Consider the following 19,736-nt stretch of genomic DNA (forward strand, 5'->3'; position numbering starts at 1 on the left):
GTATTTAAAAGACGAGTAGATGAAGCACTTAGGGACATGGTTTAGTGGGCATGGTGGCGTTGGGTTGATGGTTGGACTCGATGATCTTAGAGGTCTTTTCCAACCTTGATGATTCTATGATCGTAACGGAGAACTTACAGCCACATTGATATGTATTATATTTTGTTAAAGAGTCAAGGAAGCTTTAATTATGGTAAATCAGGATCTATCAAAGCTCTCTGAAGGCGTCAGCAAGCCTGGGGACAGGGAAATCTGACTGACATAACTTACTTCGTTACCAAATTCTTTTGGCAAAGTCCTTCACCAATGCTCCTTAAAAAAAGGTAAACTGACATAGAATTAGAGGAATGGTCCCTATATTGACACAAGACACAAAATAGAGTAGAATAAATTATCAGTTTTCTATGTGGGAGAACAGCACTAGTGGAAATCTGATAGGGATGTCTGCTAACAGGCCGTGGTGTTCAACACACTTGTGTGCAATCTGAAAAATCAAGCAAGGAGCAAGACGAGAAAGCTTGCCAACAGTATTAAGATATTCAGAGTACTAAAAAATGAAACACAACTGTGAAGAACTGCACAAGAACTTCATAAAGCTGAGTGCTGGGCTATAAAAAGGTAGATGAAAGTCCAAAAAGTAAAAAAAAATGAACATGACAAAACAACTGACAAGGATGATCAAAAATATGGAATAGCTTCCATACAAGGAACAACTCAAAATACTGGGATTCTCCAGACTAGCAAGGAAAGAATGGAAGGAAAAGGAGGAGAAATGATGGAGAGCTATAGAAACTGAGGGGCATGGATGGAGGAGGTGAATAGAAAACAACTCTCCACTGCCTCTTCTGTAAGAGCACTAAGGAGCAGGCAATGAAACCAGCAGGCAGCAATTTAAAACAACAGGCTGATGAGCTGTAGAACTAAAAAAGGTTAACAAGGTTTCCAAAAGTTTTTAGAAGTGAACAGATAAATGCATGCAAGAAAGCTCCGACACAGGCTGCCCAAGACGAAGATACCACCTCCTGTTCAGCAAGTCCCCAAGCCACAAACTGTTGAAGTGTCTCCTTCTCTAGGCCTCTTCTGTTTCTGCACTCTACCCCCAGCACTCAGTTTTGGTCCTCTGGGTAGAACCACCGCTGGTCTGATCTGCTATGGCTGCTGTTACATTCTTATGCACAAGCCTTACTTTCCTCTTCTGTGTTGTTCCAGCATTTTCCACCCAAGGAAATGGAAGGAGTGCTCTAAGACTCCCAACAGTTGTCCCTTTAAGTGGCAAGAGCAGCATAAAATTGCTTCAGGTCCACTGAGCTACAGTGTTCTAGTTCTCCATCACAAACACTTACTAGTAGCCAGGCTTTATCAAATATCTCTGCTTTTTAGTGCTCTTTGGTTTTATACAAGAATTACAGCTGAATAAAATTATATTACATTAACAGACTGCAATGTGACTTAAAAATAAGTGTTCTTACCCCTGGAATGACTACAGTCCCAACTCCATTTTTCAGTTTTGATCTACCTCTGCCACCTCTTCCTGAAAGTCCTGCACCACGTGGCCTCCGCTTCCCTGGGAATCCTGATCCACGGCCCTATTCAATATAAGATAAGAATTTAAATGCAACCTGAAGTTCTTTTGTTATATGGGATTCAAACTTGTTCATTGCATCTAGCGAAAAACATAAGTAAAAAACCACCCTATGATTTCAAGTGAATACGAGCACACTAGGCCATAGTCATTAAGTCACTGCATAAGTCATCGTGAAATACCTTTAACTACTTACATGACATAATATGATCACCTTTATCACCAGTGAGAAAGCAGCCAAAACCAGAAATGTTTATTTTCTGCTCAGGAATAACTGGAAATATGGAAATGTAATTTTTTTCCACAGTTGCAAAGTATCCAAAATAAGTATCCTCTATTCTATGATTCATTTTTCTTTTCTTTTTAAACAGTCAGCTCAGTCATGGGACTTCTGAATAGGGTCTGGACACTTGATTACTTGCGATCATAAATGCTTTTCTTATGCTATGAATAATCAAGCAAACACTGGAATTTATTAGGACTCAATCCTGCTCCCAAAGCGAAGCAGGAGCTGGCTCCACCAAACTCTCTTAATTTAGCAGATATAGAGAGAGCTTTTTATATTAGTTATATCAATTACACTCAGATCAACACTTCCCATAAAATGATATTTTTCTTACAAAATATCCACTTATTTTTAGACAGCTTCTTTTTCCCCCTTCCTTATTTTAGCTGCAGACGTACAGTTGCAGTGTTGTGTGCTCTGGAGTATTCACAGTATGTTCAACTACAATTAACTGTGGAAAAGTATGTTTTTAATAATAATTACCTCGTATTAATATTGTGATTTAGTTTGAATTTAATCTTTTTTTTTTTTTTTTAATTTCTAAATGAACTAAACACAAAGAGGATCCCTAATCCTCCTTAATATTTTTCCAGATAGAAAAAGAATATATTGACAATGTCCCCGAGTTCTGGCTGGTATGTCAGACACCTTTACAACATGTTTCAGAGACTCTGATCTGTATAAATGATGATAATTATGGTATATACTCAAATAAGCACCTTTCCTACTATGAAATAAGCAATGAGATTATTTATTGCATTTCAAATTTGTGAATAATCTCGGCTCCTAATACAGCCTAACTCCATCCACAAAGTATCTAGATACGGTGTGTGTATCCAAACGTTTGCTGGAAACTACTTTTAATACCAAGACAAAACATCTACTCAATAAAACAATGTTGACGGAACCACAAAGTTCCTTGGGGACGGTGTCGCCAACAGACATGAACAGTCTCTACTGACAGAGACAGGAGTTCCCTGGATGGAAAGCAGCACTATGGGCTCAATATTACCAACAGTATTTTTCAAATATGCCAACTCCTATTTTCAAGAAGATATAGAAGTTTATGGTCATAATTGAAGGGAGAATCCAAGCATCCCAATGTTAAAATTTTATTAACACCCATCTATTAATGGAAAGAGAAATTAAATTGACTTACTCTTACACAAGGAGGTAATATAACGCAATGCTATTTTAGGAAGTGAAAGGAAGGATGCTACTGATGGCTGAATTATTTATATGTACTAAGGTGAAACAAAAAATGTTGTCCTTACATATATATGGAGTTAATACATGTGCACACACAGGACATACAAGTGTCAATTTTTTAAGACATAAACTCTTCTGGCATGTTTCTCATTTTGTCTGTTTCAGACCAGGTATCAGTATTGTTATTTTCACACAACTAGTAACAGGAATAAGCACATACTTGTATCAATGTTAATGCTGAATATTAAGCTGAAAATTAATGCTTGAAGCAGCAAAAGCTAAGCTAATGTCAAATTAAAATAAAATTAGCACGAGAGTTGAAGTGGGATGAAAATAAATCATTGGGAAGCTACAGCTATTTGTCAGAGTTCCATCATTTAGCTTTTCTGCCTTTATTTAAAAATAGTAATTCCACTTAGTTTCTTCAGGTGTTTTTAATGGTAAATGTCACTGTGGTTACAAGCTTTGGTCCATCTAATCAGGAAGGAAAGTTGTTATTTATTCCCCCATAAGCTAAAAACGATGTCACTTTGAATCCACTCTGCAAGATTTCTCCACAGCAACAAATTCAAGCCACCCTTCAGATCTCTGCTCCTTTCTGTGCCTGGCTTACCTTACTGCCAGTCTTAAGGACATTTTCCTTCTCAGGTTATTTATTTTGACAGCTACTTAAAGCCAACCACAAAAAGTGAAGTACTAAACACACACAAAAAATTGGTAATACAAGCTATTCTTTGCCATTGAAAATCAGGGCAATGCCATCATACTGTACACTCTGGAAAGCATACAGTTTTTAACCTGAAAGCTCCAGAGTTTCAGTAATTTTTAAAGGCCCTAAACAGTAATACAATGGAAGATTAATTCAGTTGTGAGATACAGAATTTCATCACTAGTGTCTACAGCAGAAAGATAGCAACGGATACATGAAAATAAATTCAAATTATTTACCACTTTGATGCTCCAAATGGCACTGCCAGGAAGCTGTCTGGATTTAAAAATGTCCCGACCTTCTGAAATGTCTGGGGACCAGGAAGGTGGGCTGACTGTATTATTGGTACTCCAAGCCCCCTAGGATACGGCAGGTGAGAAAATAGATGTATAAAACTTCGCAACATAAAAAAAAGAAAAAAGAAAAAAAAAGAAAAAAAAAAAAAGAAAAAAGCAAGCAACAAAAAAATAATCTGAAAAGCAAAGCACATGCAGGCATAGGCATTTGTATGTTAACTTAAGTAGTCAATTAGTTCACTGAGTGAGAGGAAGGTGGGAAATTTTTAGGTTCTCATTGAAACATACACTGAAACAAGTATTAACCTCAAACTGATGGTTAAGTACAACAAAATGAGTTTTATAATCAAAGCATAATATAAATTGAAAGCAAGCAATCATAACAACAACAAATTATATCCCTGAAGTTTATTGCATCAAACGGAGACAGTAGTTTGAGATGGTAACATCCCCTTTTACACTTCAAATCACATTTTGAAGGAACTGGTGGCTTTGGTCGACTTTTGAGTCTAAACTACTGACAATCACAGCAACAACTAGTCTGAGAAGCACGTGAAACAGAAGAAATATAAATAAACCATTAAAAAAAAAAGAAAAGAAAAACAGCCATGGTAATAACAAAGTACCTCTTTCCTGCAAGTTTGCCACAAATAAACCATTATAAAACCCCACTACTAAGGTTTTTTCACCCCAGTGTTCTCATGTTATGCTGTGGTATCAAATTTTAATACATTATTATATACATGTAGTAATACGCATCCATATGGTGCACCTACAAACTCTTTTTAACTAATTGATTATTATCCCTATTTATATAGTTCCCATCACGGTGAGATATCGTATAACTCTGTCACAAGAAATATGGCAAAACAAGAAGAACGTGCTAAGATGGACAAGAAAAAAAAATGCTCAAGTTCCTCATACACATTAAAATCTGTGGAATACTTCCTCGAACCCTGAGTAAAGACTGCAGGAGATAGGCATCAAAATAAATAACTTCATTCTAAATTCACAAATTAGAATACTTAAAGGATAACACGTTTTCCTAATTCTAAGTTTGTGAGAGTAAGAAATAATGAATACCAAGATGAGAAGCAAAACAGATGAAAAGTATAGGTTTACCTTCTCGAGAATGACATTCAGCAGTAGAATCACACAGATGATACGGAATAACCTCATGTATACTAATAGTCCCAATTATTCACACATGCGTAACTGCTCACACGGGCAAGCCCAAACACATTTACGCATTTGAATACTGGTCTATACAATAATAAACATAAAGAAAAACAAGATAGCTTTGCAAACTGTGGATTTTTTCTGAAATGAAATGTTCTCCATCAAGAATGTGTGGGAAACAGTTTCTTTGAAATCAACTCATCAAAACGTATATTCATCTCAGACTGTAAATAGGTATTTTGCTAACAGCAAGCTGACTGAACATAGGGCTAGCCCTCAACTGATTTTGGGCCAGAAGGATCATGGGCAAGACCTCCCTAATCCATGTAATGCACAGCCAGCTTAGTTCAATCTGCTGATGAAGGTGAGTATCAACCAACATCTCGCCTACCCTCGAGCAGATGAGGAAAAACTCGTATGACGCCTTCTGCTCGCAGAGCTGGGTAGGCAGTAACCTACAGCTGCTCAGATAGCTCAGTATTCAAACTGGCACAATAGATCCAAAAGAAAAAGTTTGTCAGCGATCTAAAAGCCTTATTATGCATAAAAGTTGCTCTTTAAAAATGCCAACATTGTCCAAGTGGTACACAGTGTGGACATGATGGGATTCAATATAAATCTGCTTTCTAGGAGTTTCGCTATGCCTGCATGGGAAAGGGAATATGGACAATACGGCACCTTAAAAAACAAAACAAAACCAAAAAACCCCACCATTTTACAGTTTTGTCCACACAAGGGGGTATGTAGACGCACAGCCTACAAACTGCTTAGTGGCCAGAAGATTACCTCTGTGTTTTCAGCTTCCCATCATTGTCCTAACCCCTGCCAAGGTGCTTCCAAAAAATACTCCAGCTGAACTGCTAGTGCCAGCAACTGCTCGCGTGCACTTGGGTTAAAGTGAGTACGCTTGATTAAACAGCTTACATGGGAAGATTTTGCTATCCCAGTTTTTTGCTTGACTTCAGTTAGATGGTCATCACACAGACAACCAACCTCTAACAGGAGAATAGTGTTGAGCAGAAACCTTCTGCACCTGTGAACCCAGTGATGGACGGAGTCCTTGTTCACATCCACGATGTAAGGGCATAATATTCATGACACAACATGGGCACAACTGCACCAAGTCAGAAATGGGCAGAAAGAAAGCAAGCAAACTTCCACAGAAACAGAGGTTTGATACACCTACCCAAACACATTCCTGGGGTGACTCCTCCAAAACACACATCACTCTCGACCTGTGCTGAACCACCCCGGACTCCCTGCATGGTCAGCAAAGGGAAACGAGTGCTTGCAGAAGGCAACTCACCACATGGGATGGAAGATGTCAGATTAGCCTCACCCTGCGTGCCCCTACTACTCTCATGGGAACCTCAAGGTGACTACAGCAGATCTTTAATACTGCAGATATCTGCGGTTGGATGAATCCCACTCCTTGAGCCTGCAGCAACTTCCACCAGGCAGAAATGGCAAGACTGAAGTCCGATTTTGTTTTATCAAGAGCACTATAGTTTATTAATCAGTTCTCTGTTGAAATCTCATGTTTTTACTAAGCGCTGTCACACTAGTCAGCAACTACATCAGCAGGCTTGTGGCAATAGGAAATTTAACTAAATTTAACTTTACTATGCTAGCCGCATTTTTTTAATATCAAGGAATGTTCCATTTTAGCAAGATAAAGTTAAAAGTTTCACTGAATTTTATTTACAGTTTCACTGTATTTCTAAAATTCATAATGCATAGTAAGTAACTTCTTCTAATATGGCAACTCAAAGAAAATCTGTATAGCAACACAAAGAAAATCTGTGTGTCGTAGAAACAATCTTTACATCAATCTGTAAGGGAGGCAACATGCTGGCTAGGGGTCAAAATTCAAGATCTCAAACATGCTGAAAACATTTTATCAACAACTAAAACTACCTACTCTTATTTGGGACGTACAAAACTATTTTCCTTTTAAGAAGATACACTTCTCTAGTGATTAAGTATATTCAAAAGATTAAAAAGCTAATAGAATATTAAATCTGAATATGAAATATTCGGTCTTGCAAAACAAAATGAACTGTATATGATTCATGAACCATATTGTTAAGAACTAAATTGGAAATTTAATCCAAGTTTTATTGTAGATCAGAAACATTTGAATTCTTGGTCAGATAAACTTAATTAAAAACACACATTTCCACAATACTACGAACAAATGAATTACATCAAAGAGATGCATTAATTATATTTTGGCTTTTAATTAATGCCTATTACCACACAACACTGAAGAGAAAGTTCTATTCAGTTCATTTACATCAGAACCACGGCAATAATTATATACTGTGACAGAAACAGGAAGTTCTAATTCTCCATCATATTCTTGAGTCCTCAAAATTGAACAACACAGCTGCAAGTACATTGTAACAAAAGGAAACCCAATGTCAGCAAGGGTCGTATCTCACTAAATTACCGCTGACTGTGTTTAGCTGCTTAACGCTTTATGAAATCTACTGCAATTGCAAATGCACAAACCTGGATTTGCATTTTAACATTTAATGTAATTTTAGGGTTGTGAACAAAATTTAAGCTGTTCAAAATACAGCTCCCCTCATTAAAAAGACAAAAACCGTAACAAAAACTAATCCTTGAAAAAGACTCTGATTTTTTTTCCCCCAACATCTACCACTACAACAACATACTTAGTGGTACCATGTAATTTAAGACAGCAAAAAAGCCGTAATATCCAAGAACGAACATACATCCAAACCCATCACGGTGCTTTGCATTTTTCAGTGCCATTTTAGAAAAATCTCTTAAAACACCTAGAAATATGTAGTGAGCCGTGTAACAGTGATCACCAATATCTTCATGATGAAAATTAAATACCTCTAATCATAGTGTTTTCCATGGAACGCATTCTAAAATAATACTTACGATAAAACAATAACAGTAGGTTATTTTCTATTCAATACTATTCTACAGACCTCTTTACCTACCAGTAAAATTATAAATTCTCACCTCTTTACCTACCAGTCTTACAATGCTGTAATGCCCTCCACTTACTGACTTCATATTATGCTTTCCAGTACACAGTGCTGTTGCAAAAATAACTATTTCAAATTTGTTCAATTCAGATACATAGAATATACCCAATACCATTTAAAGTGTACCTCCACAGAAGAAATTACCCATTTTCCTTGTGAAGATTTATTTCAAACTAGATATAAATCAGATTAGTCATTAATAAACTTACACGATAATTTCTTTTAAGACTACTACGTCAGAAAAAATAAATATGAAAAAGATCAAAGAGAGGTCCTGCCCCCGGCATAAATTTGCAGTTTGTAGGCAAGGGTGGAGAATCTGCATATTCTGTGGAGAATACACTGTACAGACACAACTCTGGGGACAGCACTGTAAAAACTTTATCATGCTGGCAGCTACTGGTGAGTATCTCTGATCTACGAACAACTAAATTTTGGATATATGTAAAGACCAATTTGGCTCCATTATGGAGTAGGATAAAAGAAACAGAAAAGAGACAGCCCATGGACCAAAACCCACGGGAAGTCAGTGAAATGCTAAGCCTGGCAGACAGACGGTCCTCTCACTGGGCTGGATGCAGATTTAAAGCTTACCTGTAGCTGAAGGTATGGATAACACGCTATCCTAACAAACACTGTTAGTAGAAGCGCACCTTACTGATAGGAATTCTTATGCTGACACAGAAAAAACCCACATTCTCCAAAGTGGAATAAGCTTGTACCAGCAAAAGCAATTCTTATCAGTATAACTGTACCTACATACTGATTTATACATAGCTCCCCTTTTGTTCAGAAGATGGATTTTCTCCTGTTGCTTCTAACCAAAGTAGTGATGCTTGCAAAAATGCTAGCAGGGAGCGGTGGTGACGACAGCAACACTGACAGTGCAGCCCTGGAAGGGACACATGAAGCCTTTTTAAGCAGAATATTGTCTTCATTGTTTGGGAGATGGGTTTTAGTCCCTTCAAAATAGGAGTGATGTAGTGGTGTTGCAGACACATCACTAAAGTCTATTACAAATGCAAACTACTAAGATCCAATACAGGAAATCGCTTCAGATTATGCATAACTTTGTATTCAATAGCAAAACTGAATAATTATTCAAATATATTTTATTAGCAGTTGTATTAATAGATTTTGAAGAAAGGAATAATCATTCATCCTACTGCCCAGCACAATACATTAAATTTAATGAAAACAAATCCAAATCAGAAACTACTCCTTTACACAGATTCCCCTGACTCCAGTGAAGCATGTGTCTTATAAAATTGAGGAGCAATATAGTCAGGATCCAGAGAATCCTTTTTCCTATTCTTCTTCCTATGAAGTTCCTTAAACCCATGGCAATGGGTGGTTGGTTGGTTTTTTTTTTTTTTAAAAAGAAAGGGATATTCAAAAAAGGAAAATTAATATTTAAAACAAGGTAAACTACATATTAGAAGATTTAAATCTTCTAGAAGAAAGTGAAGAATACTGCCATCTGTGGAAATTGGCTAATGTTGGCTTGTCTTCGGGGTCCACGGAGCAATCAGACTCTTTATGAAGTATCTATTTTAAACCTGTGCAGTCCTGGACAAGCAACTAGTTCTGCAGTGACAGTTCTTCTGTGCAACAAAAGAAAGCAGCTATGGAGCCAATGTTATCTTCACCAAATATAGGAGCCACAACCTCGTTAATCAATAAAAATAACCCAATCCTATTTGTGTAACTTTCCTCTCTTATTTCACTGCCCTCTAAAACATGTTCCTAAGAACTCATCCAGCTGCAAGGTAACATTTATATCACATAACCTAGGTCCTGACACAAAGCGACACAACAGCATTATGTGTTATTTTTTAAACAGAAAGAAGCAGACCTCAAACCCATAAAGTTAACCTGCTTTTGAGAAGGCAAAATTCCTCTTCAGTGACACCCAGATAAGAACCACACATGACCTGGTTTATTCTGAACTGCTATACCCGTAACTTCATAGAAACATTTTTTCCTCCAGAATTGTTTTCCGCACTTTTCACTTGTTTTGGATCAATGTGATCATCTTTGGACAGACAAGCACTGAAACACTGTTAGGCTGAAATGTTTTAAATTAAGTTTATGTCCCTTCTTCAGCGGCGAGGCCACACTTGGCATGGAAAATAAGATGCAATGGCAGAAAGCAGCACTTTTCTCAGCTGCCGGCACCTGCCCAATATGATGCTCTCCCTAAGCCAGAATTGGGAGAAAACATCCATTTTGAAGTGTCTATAGAGTATGACACAAAGAAACAAAAGGTCTTAATTCTTTGTTTTTATACCTGGTGAAAACCTGCTTACTTGCCTTCAAGCCTGCCCCAAAGAGTTGTCATTTAACAGGAAACCAAACCAGGCCCTGGCACACGTGAGTGCCTGGAGAGCACTGATGGCAGGCAAGAGAGAGCATCAGAAGGAAGATTACAGTTACAGCTACGAGGCTGCTTCTTTCTTTTGCCAATTTGTGAATCAGTTTCTAAAATCATATATAGTGAGCTGATTATAAAGAAAGTCATATATAGGGCTGCTGGCACAAATATCAGAAAAATGTAGCATTTTTTCTCCAGAGAACTGGAACAAACATTAACAAAAAAATGACAAGTGCACTTTTTAAGACGACATAAAAATTGAGCACAATTAGATAAAAACACAAGGTGTTCTTTGACAAATATATTTAGAGGTTTCTGCTCCTAGCTAAAACTCTCAATTTGAAAAGTACAAAATTCTTTAAAAAAAGGGAATGTTTACAGCAAAAATAGTAATTAAAAAAAAAAAAAAACCAAAATCAAACCTAAACCAATTTCTGTGTGCAATCCAAAGGCTAAAACGTTTAAACACGTCTTACCCATTGTGGATTTGTCTGATTACATCTTGCTCAAAAGGAAAGCACCTACCTGTAACTGGACATTTCTAAATATCTTACTTATAGCCTACAGACCACCATTCGACAGGTTTCAGTCCGTCAGCAAAGGCCCAAAGCAGGAAGTTAACATGGCAAACTTACAGCACTGGAGATAATTTTGTCACTGTTTAAGGCATATACGTATTTCTGCAAATATAATATATACCTTACTGCACAGTGACCTAGAAAAATCTAACTGCAGCAAAATAAACACAGAATTCCCAAAGTCAGTGGAAACAGAAGTAAGGTCCTAATAATGACGTTGGTTTTAGAAAACATCTATTATATACAAGCTTTTTCTCTTTCTTCAAAATACATATTATCTACAGGTATGAGATTTGCATCCTTCATGTCCAACATGTAAAATCAGATGAACAAAAGTAAAAACTGACTGATGAAGAGTCTGAAAAAGATCCCCAAGCCCAAATCCCTACCAGCTAGTTAAGCTGAATTTAGATTACTGGTAGAAGGTGAGGAAAACAGTATCTGTTTTTCGCTGATCAGGTATCCACAGGGTCTTCACTTTTTTTCAGTCCTTACTCAAGACAATTTTTCACTGACTTCCACAAAGTGCCAATCTGTGCTAAAACTGAATAATCAATGGAAAGTAAGAAAGTGTACTGGGACTTAAAACAAAGTATGCCCGTGCTTTTCTTACCAGAAGATTGTTATTCGGTTCACGAAAGTTCTGTCTTAATAGGTGTTTAAAGTGCAAGACAAAGATAATCGAAATCAAAAGAAACCTTCACAGACTTCCAACATACTTTTACAAGACAGATCATGAATTTTACAAGTAACTTGTCCAGTTCTACAACAGGTACTGCTAAGCTGGTAAGTACCTTTTTATTTTAAAATATAATGTGCAAACTGTTAAACAGATTATATCAATTTAGCGTTATGGCTAGGATTTTGTGTTACACCTGACTTCTAAACCATAATTCAACTCAGTTTTATCTGCATTACTCACACCACATATTAAGAGGTTGATGTCTATACTCTACTGTGCATAGAATATACAAACTGCTACTTCTACAGCTGATTTTTTTTGTTTTTTAAGACACGTATCTGTTCTGCTACAGGCATTTACACTTGGGTCAGCCTTCATGTTTTCCTCAGTGGGTTCTCTGGTGGTTAACTATTTTATTACCAGTATCATGATGCTGGTTCCAATGCAGAGCAGGGGCAAATTGCACAGAAAAATAAATACAACTCTTACTGGAACACGAAGACAACAATTAAACTTCCCCAACAGAAAACCTGAATTCATTTTAGACTGCCTAAGAACCCACCCCTTTTCAATATGCATGATAAACTGAGAAATTTGATTTTTAAGACAGTACAGAGTATTAAGAAAAATGATTTTTAGACATGCTTGTATATGAAGGTAAAAAAACCTCCAGAGATACTCTAAAACCTTCCAAATTTAATTTCTTATGTTTGTTGCCTTTATTATATACTTTTAACCCTTTCAGAACACTATCTCATATCTTTTCTTAAGAACCAAGAATTTTGAACCCTTAAGTAACACATAAAAATGGAAAGAATTGTGCAATATATAAAAAGCTTTTTTAACACTAAGTTCAGAAAAGCATGAAATCATCAACCTAGAAGTCCCAAAGACTAAAAATAAATTGTGATGGGAACAGAAATGAAACATTAATTTGTGACACTGACATACTACTTCTGTACAATTTTGCAAACACAAAATAAATCCTACAGATTGATGAACCATTTTTCCCACAACTACGCGACTCAAATAGAGAGCAAGATGTTGCAGAAGGCAACAAAGGATTCTTTTCACTTATCAAATTTAATCCTAGTCAAACCACAACGATTTGTACCAGACGGTTCTCACGTGGTATTTGCAATGTAACAAAACCATCAAATTATTTGCAACACCATTAAAAATGTCGATCAAGATAATATCCGGCAGCATGACGGAAACAGGAGTTGTTGCAGGTTTTTCTATAAAGCCAGTTCAAGAAATGTTAACACACTTGGAAAGTACTAGCCAAAATAAATGCATATATGAAAAAGATTGAGAGAAGTTAAAAGGCACAGCATTATGTATATCTGCATTTGTAGCATACGTATTAAAAATAGAACAAATTTTCTTTTATTTTGCTTTAAGCATGAGCTGAAAGAAACTTTAATTCTCACTAGAGAACCTTTATGATGTCTGATCTTTCAGTTATTTAACACAAAATTACTTTCTGGAAGAAATAAACTACACATTCGCTTAGAAGAATAAATGCATACTACATTCTAAAAAATAGGTGAATTTAATGCATTATACTGAAATTTGAACTATGTGCTTCATAAATATATAATGAAATATGCTACATGCTTACCTGTCTCGATCTGGGTCTTCCAGGAGAAAACTTGCGTTTGGTGATGGCTGGTTTTCCCATGCCAATTTTTGGAGTGACTGATATGTAAGTCGTCGGGAGAGCACTTCCAGCAGTGGAAGGCAATGCTGGGGGCTGACTGTGCTGTACATCTCGTGCAGAATGCAAGTCTAATGAAACATCTGGCGAGGAAGACACATTTGTCTTGTTTATATTAACTGATGGGGGAAGCGAGGGGTAAGTCTCAGCTGGTGATTTTATGGGTTTGTCTCCAACTGGTGAACTATTTGCAACACCTTCATTTGCAGAAGTAGTTTCTACTTCTAGAAGAGCTGGTGTTTCTGACTTTTCATGGGTTTCTCCTTTTTCCACATCTTTTTGCACTTTCGTTATTTCCAGTTGTTGTTCTACAGGGATACAAATATCTCCTTTACTTTCAGTCTCCTGTATTTCTGGCGTCACAGTTATGGTCTCAGGTACTGAAGGCAGAGACCGAGAGTCTACTGTGGATACATCTGATACCTCCACACTACCTTGTGGCAGCTGTGTCTCTTCCACTTGTTTGTCTACCTCCTGCTGTATTACAGCTTGAACACCTTCCATCACTTCCATCATTTTCTCAGTCTGACTGTCACCAGATGCTGGTGTCTTTTTAGGAGACATTTCCATTTCAGCTGAATTAATTTCAACAGAGACTTCTGTTTCCAGTTCTGTGGTCTTTTCTTCTGGTGATATGTCTGTAACTAAGTACAACCATATTAAAGGCTCAGTGCAAAAAAGAAAAAAACTTACACAGGTGTACCGGTCACCAAGTATACTTGATACACATCAAGTACACCAAGTACATATCACTTTACTTAAGTGAATTTAATACGTAGCTTAAAATATACTTCATAAATATCTTTCTTTGTACCTATGTTTATTGGAGTCTGTGTTTTTAGTATATATTCCCACTGTTTGATCATTATTTTTCTTCCCTGGAAACACAGCAGAGTAAATCACAAGAAAGTAGACCCGAGATTAATTTTTGAGGAATCTGAACACACATTTCCAGGTAGGCAGCTAAAAGTAGCTTCTCCTTTTTCATTTCTGTGTACTGAAGATGTATGCTAGCATAAATTAATGTATTTTAAGGAACTGTCCCAACACTTCCAAAAAGCAGACAGCTAAAAAGAACAGGACAAGTACAAATAAAAAACATTTCCCTCCTAGCACTCTTTCAGACTTTAGGAAATCACCTCAAATGAAAACAGTTGATGCTGGTTTTTAATTTACTAATGTCTCATGGATTTCTTTCAAAAATACTTGTCTAGCCTTCCCTTGAACCAAATCAACCACCCTTCAGCCACAACTTTCTTCATCAAAGAGTTCCAGAGTCTTGTATGCATTCTATGGAGAACCACATTCTTTGCTCTGAATTTGGCTTTTCATATCTTCTTTTGACAGACCCTGATTCTCTTACAGGCCACTTACTTTCTATTACACTTGCACTCTTCTTAAATTCACACTCCTACAACCTTCTCAGCCACTACCGTTCAAAGCCCAGCTTTTTATTATGAATGTGTCTTTACCGGTAGTTTTAAATCATGGCCCTTATACCACAGGCTGTGATGCATAACAGAGCGATCACAGCTAATCTGCAAGATATTTTTTTGCTTTCGCTTTAAATGCAGGTTTCTTGATTGCCCTTAGAGCAACCATCCTCCAACACTGGCTGGAGGCGGATGGGACATACTGGAAAGTTCTTTGCCATTGATATTGGTCACTAACACATTTAGAGGACTTGACCCAGAAACCATTCTATGTGTATCCTTTTCTTTGGCTGGTACTTCATGTGTGATTGATAAGATTCATTTATTCCCAGAACATAAATGGTCAGCTACAGCAGCACACCCTGTCTGGATGAGTACATTTGTTTATTAAACAAATTATCTTTTATTTACAAAGGAAAAAAAGAAAAGAAGAAATCCTTAACCGAAGATACTTGTGGAGTTACAACCACGAAGCACATAAACTGGAAAGAAGGTCTACAGTGTGCCCCAAAACACACCAGAGGAAACTAATCCAATTCAATTATTTGCAGCTACAAACAAAAAAGACTTGAAGATAAAGTGTGAGCAACTGTATTTAAATAGCAACAAATAGTGTTTTTTACTATAAACCTCCAGTGTACAAAGGCATTTAACTATATTTCCATCTTTTGGAGAAAGCCAGTCCCACCAAACAAGTAAAATGATTTTCTCCTACACAAACATTCTGAAAACTATCTTTGCCTTCAATAAAATACTTCTTCAGCAAAAAAGTTAATACTCTTGCTTGAGAGTTCAGATAGTAGAACTGATGAAATTTGTCTCCTACTGCTTTACAGGCACTTTTTCCTCTTAAATTTATAAAGTACCACAAACCTTACTGAATGGAAGAGGGTTCTGAAGGGTTCAGTACTGGCATTTTCTCAGACTGTAAAACTCTTTCTTACCGTCTGTGACACATGCAACAGCTGATTCTTGACCAGGGCCATCACCAGTAATGGGTTGTTCCTGACATGTCGCATCCCCTCCACCACTTTCCATTTCCATTTCACCTGTACAAGCTTAAGGAGAGGCAAAGAAGTTAACAAAATTGATATGATGTTTATTCTACCATTTTGGCATCAGTAGTTGCTGTTGCTGTTTCACCTTTTGGCTAAAGAGAATGATATGTAACGATACGGTAGGGGTTAGGTCAAATCAGGTCAATGAGAAGGTTAGGGAGACTATATGGTACTCCCTAAAGATTAAGAGCCTTTTTCTCACTAACACTGAAGCTATTTTATACCTTTCAAAGAGTGAAAAATCTCTGTAAAGCAATTATGTACACCCAATTGTGAAAATTTCATTTACACAGTCACAGAATTCTGCATTACCTGAACAATACAAAAGGTCTTTTTTCAAATTCCAGCCTGTTAAATTCAACAGAACTTGTAGCATGAAGGCTTCAAATTTTTATACAAATACTACAATGGCTTATGGCATAGATACGAGGTTCCATCTACTATCAGCACTTGGACCGCTGATTTTCAACCTACCTGTTCAACAACATGAAAACTAAGTTTTGCCACTTTAGAACTAGGATACCTTAATCTGTGTGTTCCCTATATTAAATAAAGGAGTTTGCATGGAAAAGGCACTACTGAGCGCTTCTTTGGCTGACAGTATTGTTATAGAGCACAGAAACAGGAAATACTTACTTTTTTCCTCATGTAAAAGCTTTTTCAGTTAAGGAAATTCATTAAAATGCACTAGACAAAGTAGGAGCAGGAAAACCAGAGTATATAGTAAGTGTTAACTCAAAAGCAACTGATCCTCCACGGATGTTAGCACAACAAAAGTCAAACTAATATAGCTTTCTGTTCAGGGAAGTCTCTTTAAAGTTCAAAAAGCCAGGAACTATTAGGTGATGCTACTTTTAGCACCTAAAAACTGCTCTCAGACTCTGCCAACTTTAAAGTGATATTTTAACTTTGAGGAAATGATCATTTAGATTGGCTCCAAATCTGATTTTAATGTACAAAAGTGCTCTCCTGGGTATAAAGCACTGCATGACTGTACTGATGTAATAGCTCCAGATTACCCCTAGTAGTTGAGATGACAGTCCTGTTCTTCCCTGGGGAGAAGAGTATGCTTGTCAATGCTTCTACTAGCTAGAAATCTTAACAGAAGTATTACTTAAAACTTTAGCCTTTCAAATAAACCTGTTACTTATTCAAAAGGGTTTTCAGTAGAAGACTGGGAGTTTTTCCAGTGTAAGTTTTGGATACTACTTGGATATCTTTCTAAATATTCTAAATACACTGCCTTAGAGTCCAGCAGCCTCTACTAACCTTTCAGAATGGAAGTGATCTTCAAAGGTTGAAGTCACCACTTTTTCCTAATTCAGTGCACATGTTCACTGACAGAGTTGTTCTGCTCATTTACATACATGTACCTATTGCCACTGCCCTTCCTCCAGGATGATCTTTTTCATCATTTTTTTACTGCTCACAAAAGGTATGCACTTACATTTGCAGGCTAACATCAAAGAGAATGACTTGTTTACACAAAACGCCAGTTTGAACACACAAAAATTAAGAGTTTTGTTGTAGTCCAATACTTCCCCTTTCCAGTCAAAAATTATCAGGCTTTTGAGAACACAGATACTTATGCAACTGAGCTATCTCTTTCTTTGAACAAAAGATCAATGCACAAGCATTGCTGTTTACGCATCAGAAATGCACGTGGCAGTGGTAGTGCAGTTCATAATCACAGAGTATCTCAAGTTGGAAGGGACCCATAAGGATCATTGAGTCCAGCTCCCTACTCCTCACGGGACTACCTAAAACTAAACCATATGACTAAGAGCATCGTCCAGATGCTCCTTGAACTCTGACAGGCTTGGTGCCATGATCGCTTCCCTGGGGAGCCTGTTCCAGTGACCAACCATCTTCTCAGTGAAGAAACTTTTCCTAATGTCCAATCTGAACTTCCCTTGATGCAGCTTCATTCCATTTCCTCGTGTCCTATTGCTGGCCACCAGAGAGAAGAGATCAGCACCTCCCCCTCCACTGCCCCCCTTGAAGACTGCGATGAGGTCACCCCTCAGCCTCCTCTTCCTAAGCTGAATAAGCCAACTGACCTCAGCCGCTCCTCAGAAGTTTTGCCCTTGAGACCTTTCACCATCTTGGTCGCCCTCCTCTGGACACACTCTGATAGTTTGAAGTCCTTATATTGAGGTGCCCAAAACAGCACACAGTACTCGAGGTGAGGCTGCACCAGAGCAGTGTAGAGTGGGACAATCACCTCCCTCTGTTAGATTTTACCTTGCTTCCAAATTTAACCACAACTGTACTTCTCTTAGGAAATTCAACCTGCATGAGAGTAGGTGCTATCCAACAGAGCGCATGGTGTGAAATACATAAAGGCATTCAGTTATGAGCTCACTACACAGGTCTTGCGGATGACCCACTGGACTCAGATCAACAGATCCAAGTTCTCTCTGTGCTTTCCTTACTGCTACTGAGTCATTTTAAAAAAAATACTTTACACTTTTCTGTAACTTCCCTTTCCACCTTTTGCTTGCTTTGTCCATTTAGACAAGAATCTCTTGGAAACAAGATGACTGATCATATATTGTTTTGAAAAAGGACACTTGATTAAAAGCTGTTTCGTTAAATATACCTGTGCCTTGAACACAGTCCAACTTCCACTGCTCTGTCCTACTTGGACATAGTGAGGAGAATGGGCACTATGGGACTAACAAGTAGCAAGAGGGAAACAGGAAAGACGGATGTCTCTAGGAACACCTACCAGAAGCTGGCTCATGCCTGGCAGTTAGGCTGTCAAATGAATACATTTATGAATTGTGCCACATCCAAAAAAAATTAGAGAAATTTACAGCTACAGGCTGGGAAGCTGGAGCTGGAAGGTTAAGAGCCACCATTAAGGTGCTTGCTTGCCCATGTCCCTAATACAGGATCCTGAAGCCAGAAAGCGTACTGAGAAGACAGCTCACCCATGGATTGCTCGAGAAGCTGCTGCTAAATAAAGGAATAGATGAACTCCACAGACTAGAGTTAGGAGTGGCTGGTTCACAAAAGACTTAGTGAGACAGCTGCAGATATTTACATTTGATGTTAGCATATTGGAAATATAAAGATTACATTTGATTACCTGTGACACTGTCAGGTTCAGGAATGAGTTCAGAAGTGTCCATTACATCACATGACAGAGTCTGATCCCCTTCTTGTTTACAAAGAGTGCAGATGTAGTCTTTCAACTGAGACTCCAATTCACTACCTGGAGATCTGTCACATTCTATGTGAATCCACCTGGGGAGATTAATTTAGTGTGACTATGATTTTAATCATAAAAATATAAAGTATCCTAGTAAAAATCAACTAAAAAATAGCACTGTTTTCCATTCCTATGGGGAAATAAAAAATTGCAACCAATGCTTTATTACGGAGAATTTTAGAGAAATAAACATGACACATCAGTATGTCAAGCAGTGAACAAATTTAAACATGAAGACCTAAACTGTCACTAAAGCCAATTGGACACCACAACATGTATAGCAGTATCAAGACGTTGCACAGCAAGATACAATAGCATTGAATATGAAACACAGTCTACATTCTTAAAAGATTCCCAGTAGTGCCTTTTTTTTTTTTTTTTTTTATT

At 37.4% G+C, this 19,736-nt stretch overlaps 1 protein-coding gene across 1 annotated transcript in view; it reads right to left on the reverse strand.

Moving 5' to 3' along the window:
* The window catches only part of KMT2C (lysine methyltransferase 2C), a 204,663-nt gene that overhangs the window by 72,424 nt on the left and 112,503 nt on the right, over nucleotides 1-19,736 (reverse strand). The window contains 5 exon segments of the mRNA XM_009287803.2: nucleotides 1,470-1,586; nucleotides 4,026-4,145; nucleotides 13,546-14,285; nucleotides 16,019-16,132; nucleotides 19,227-19,384. Coding sequence (XP_009286078.1) covers nucleotides 1,470-1,586; nucleotides 4,026-4,145; nucleotides 13,546-14,285; nucleotides 16,019-16,132; nucleotides 19,227-19,384 — 1,249 coding nt within the window.

The sequence above is a fragment of the Aptenodytes forsteri genome, unplaced genomic scaffold (assembly GCF_000699145.1).
Source record: "Aptenodytes forsteri isolate BGI_AS27 unplaced genomic scaffold, ASM69914v1 Scaffold296, whole genome shotgun sequence".
NCBI classification, from domain to species: Eukaryota; Metazoa; Chordata; class Aves; order Sphenisciformes; family Spheniscidae; genus Aptenodytes; species Aptenodytes forsteri.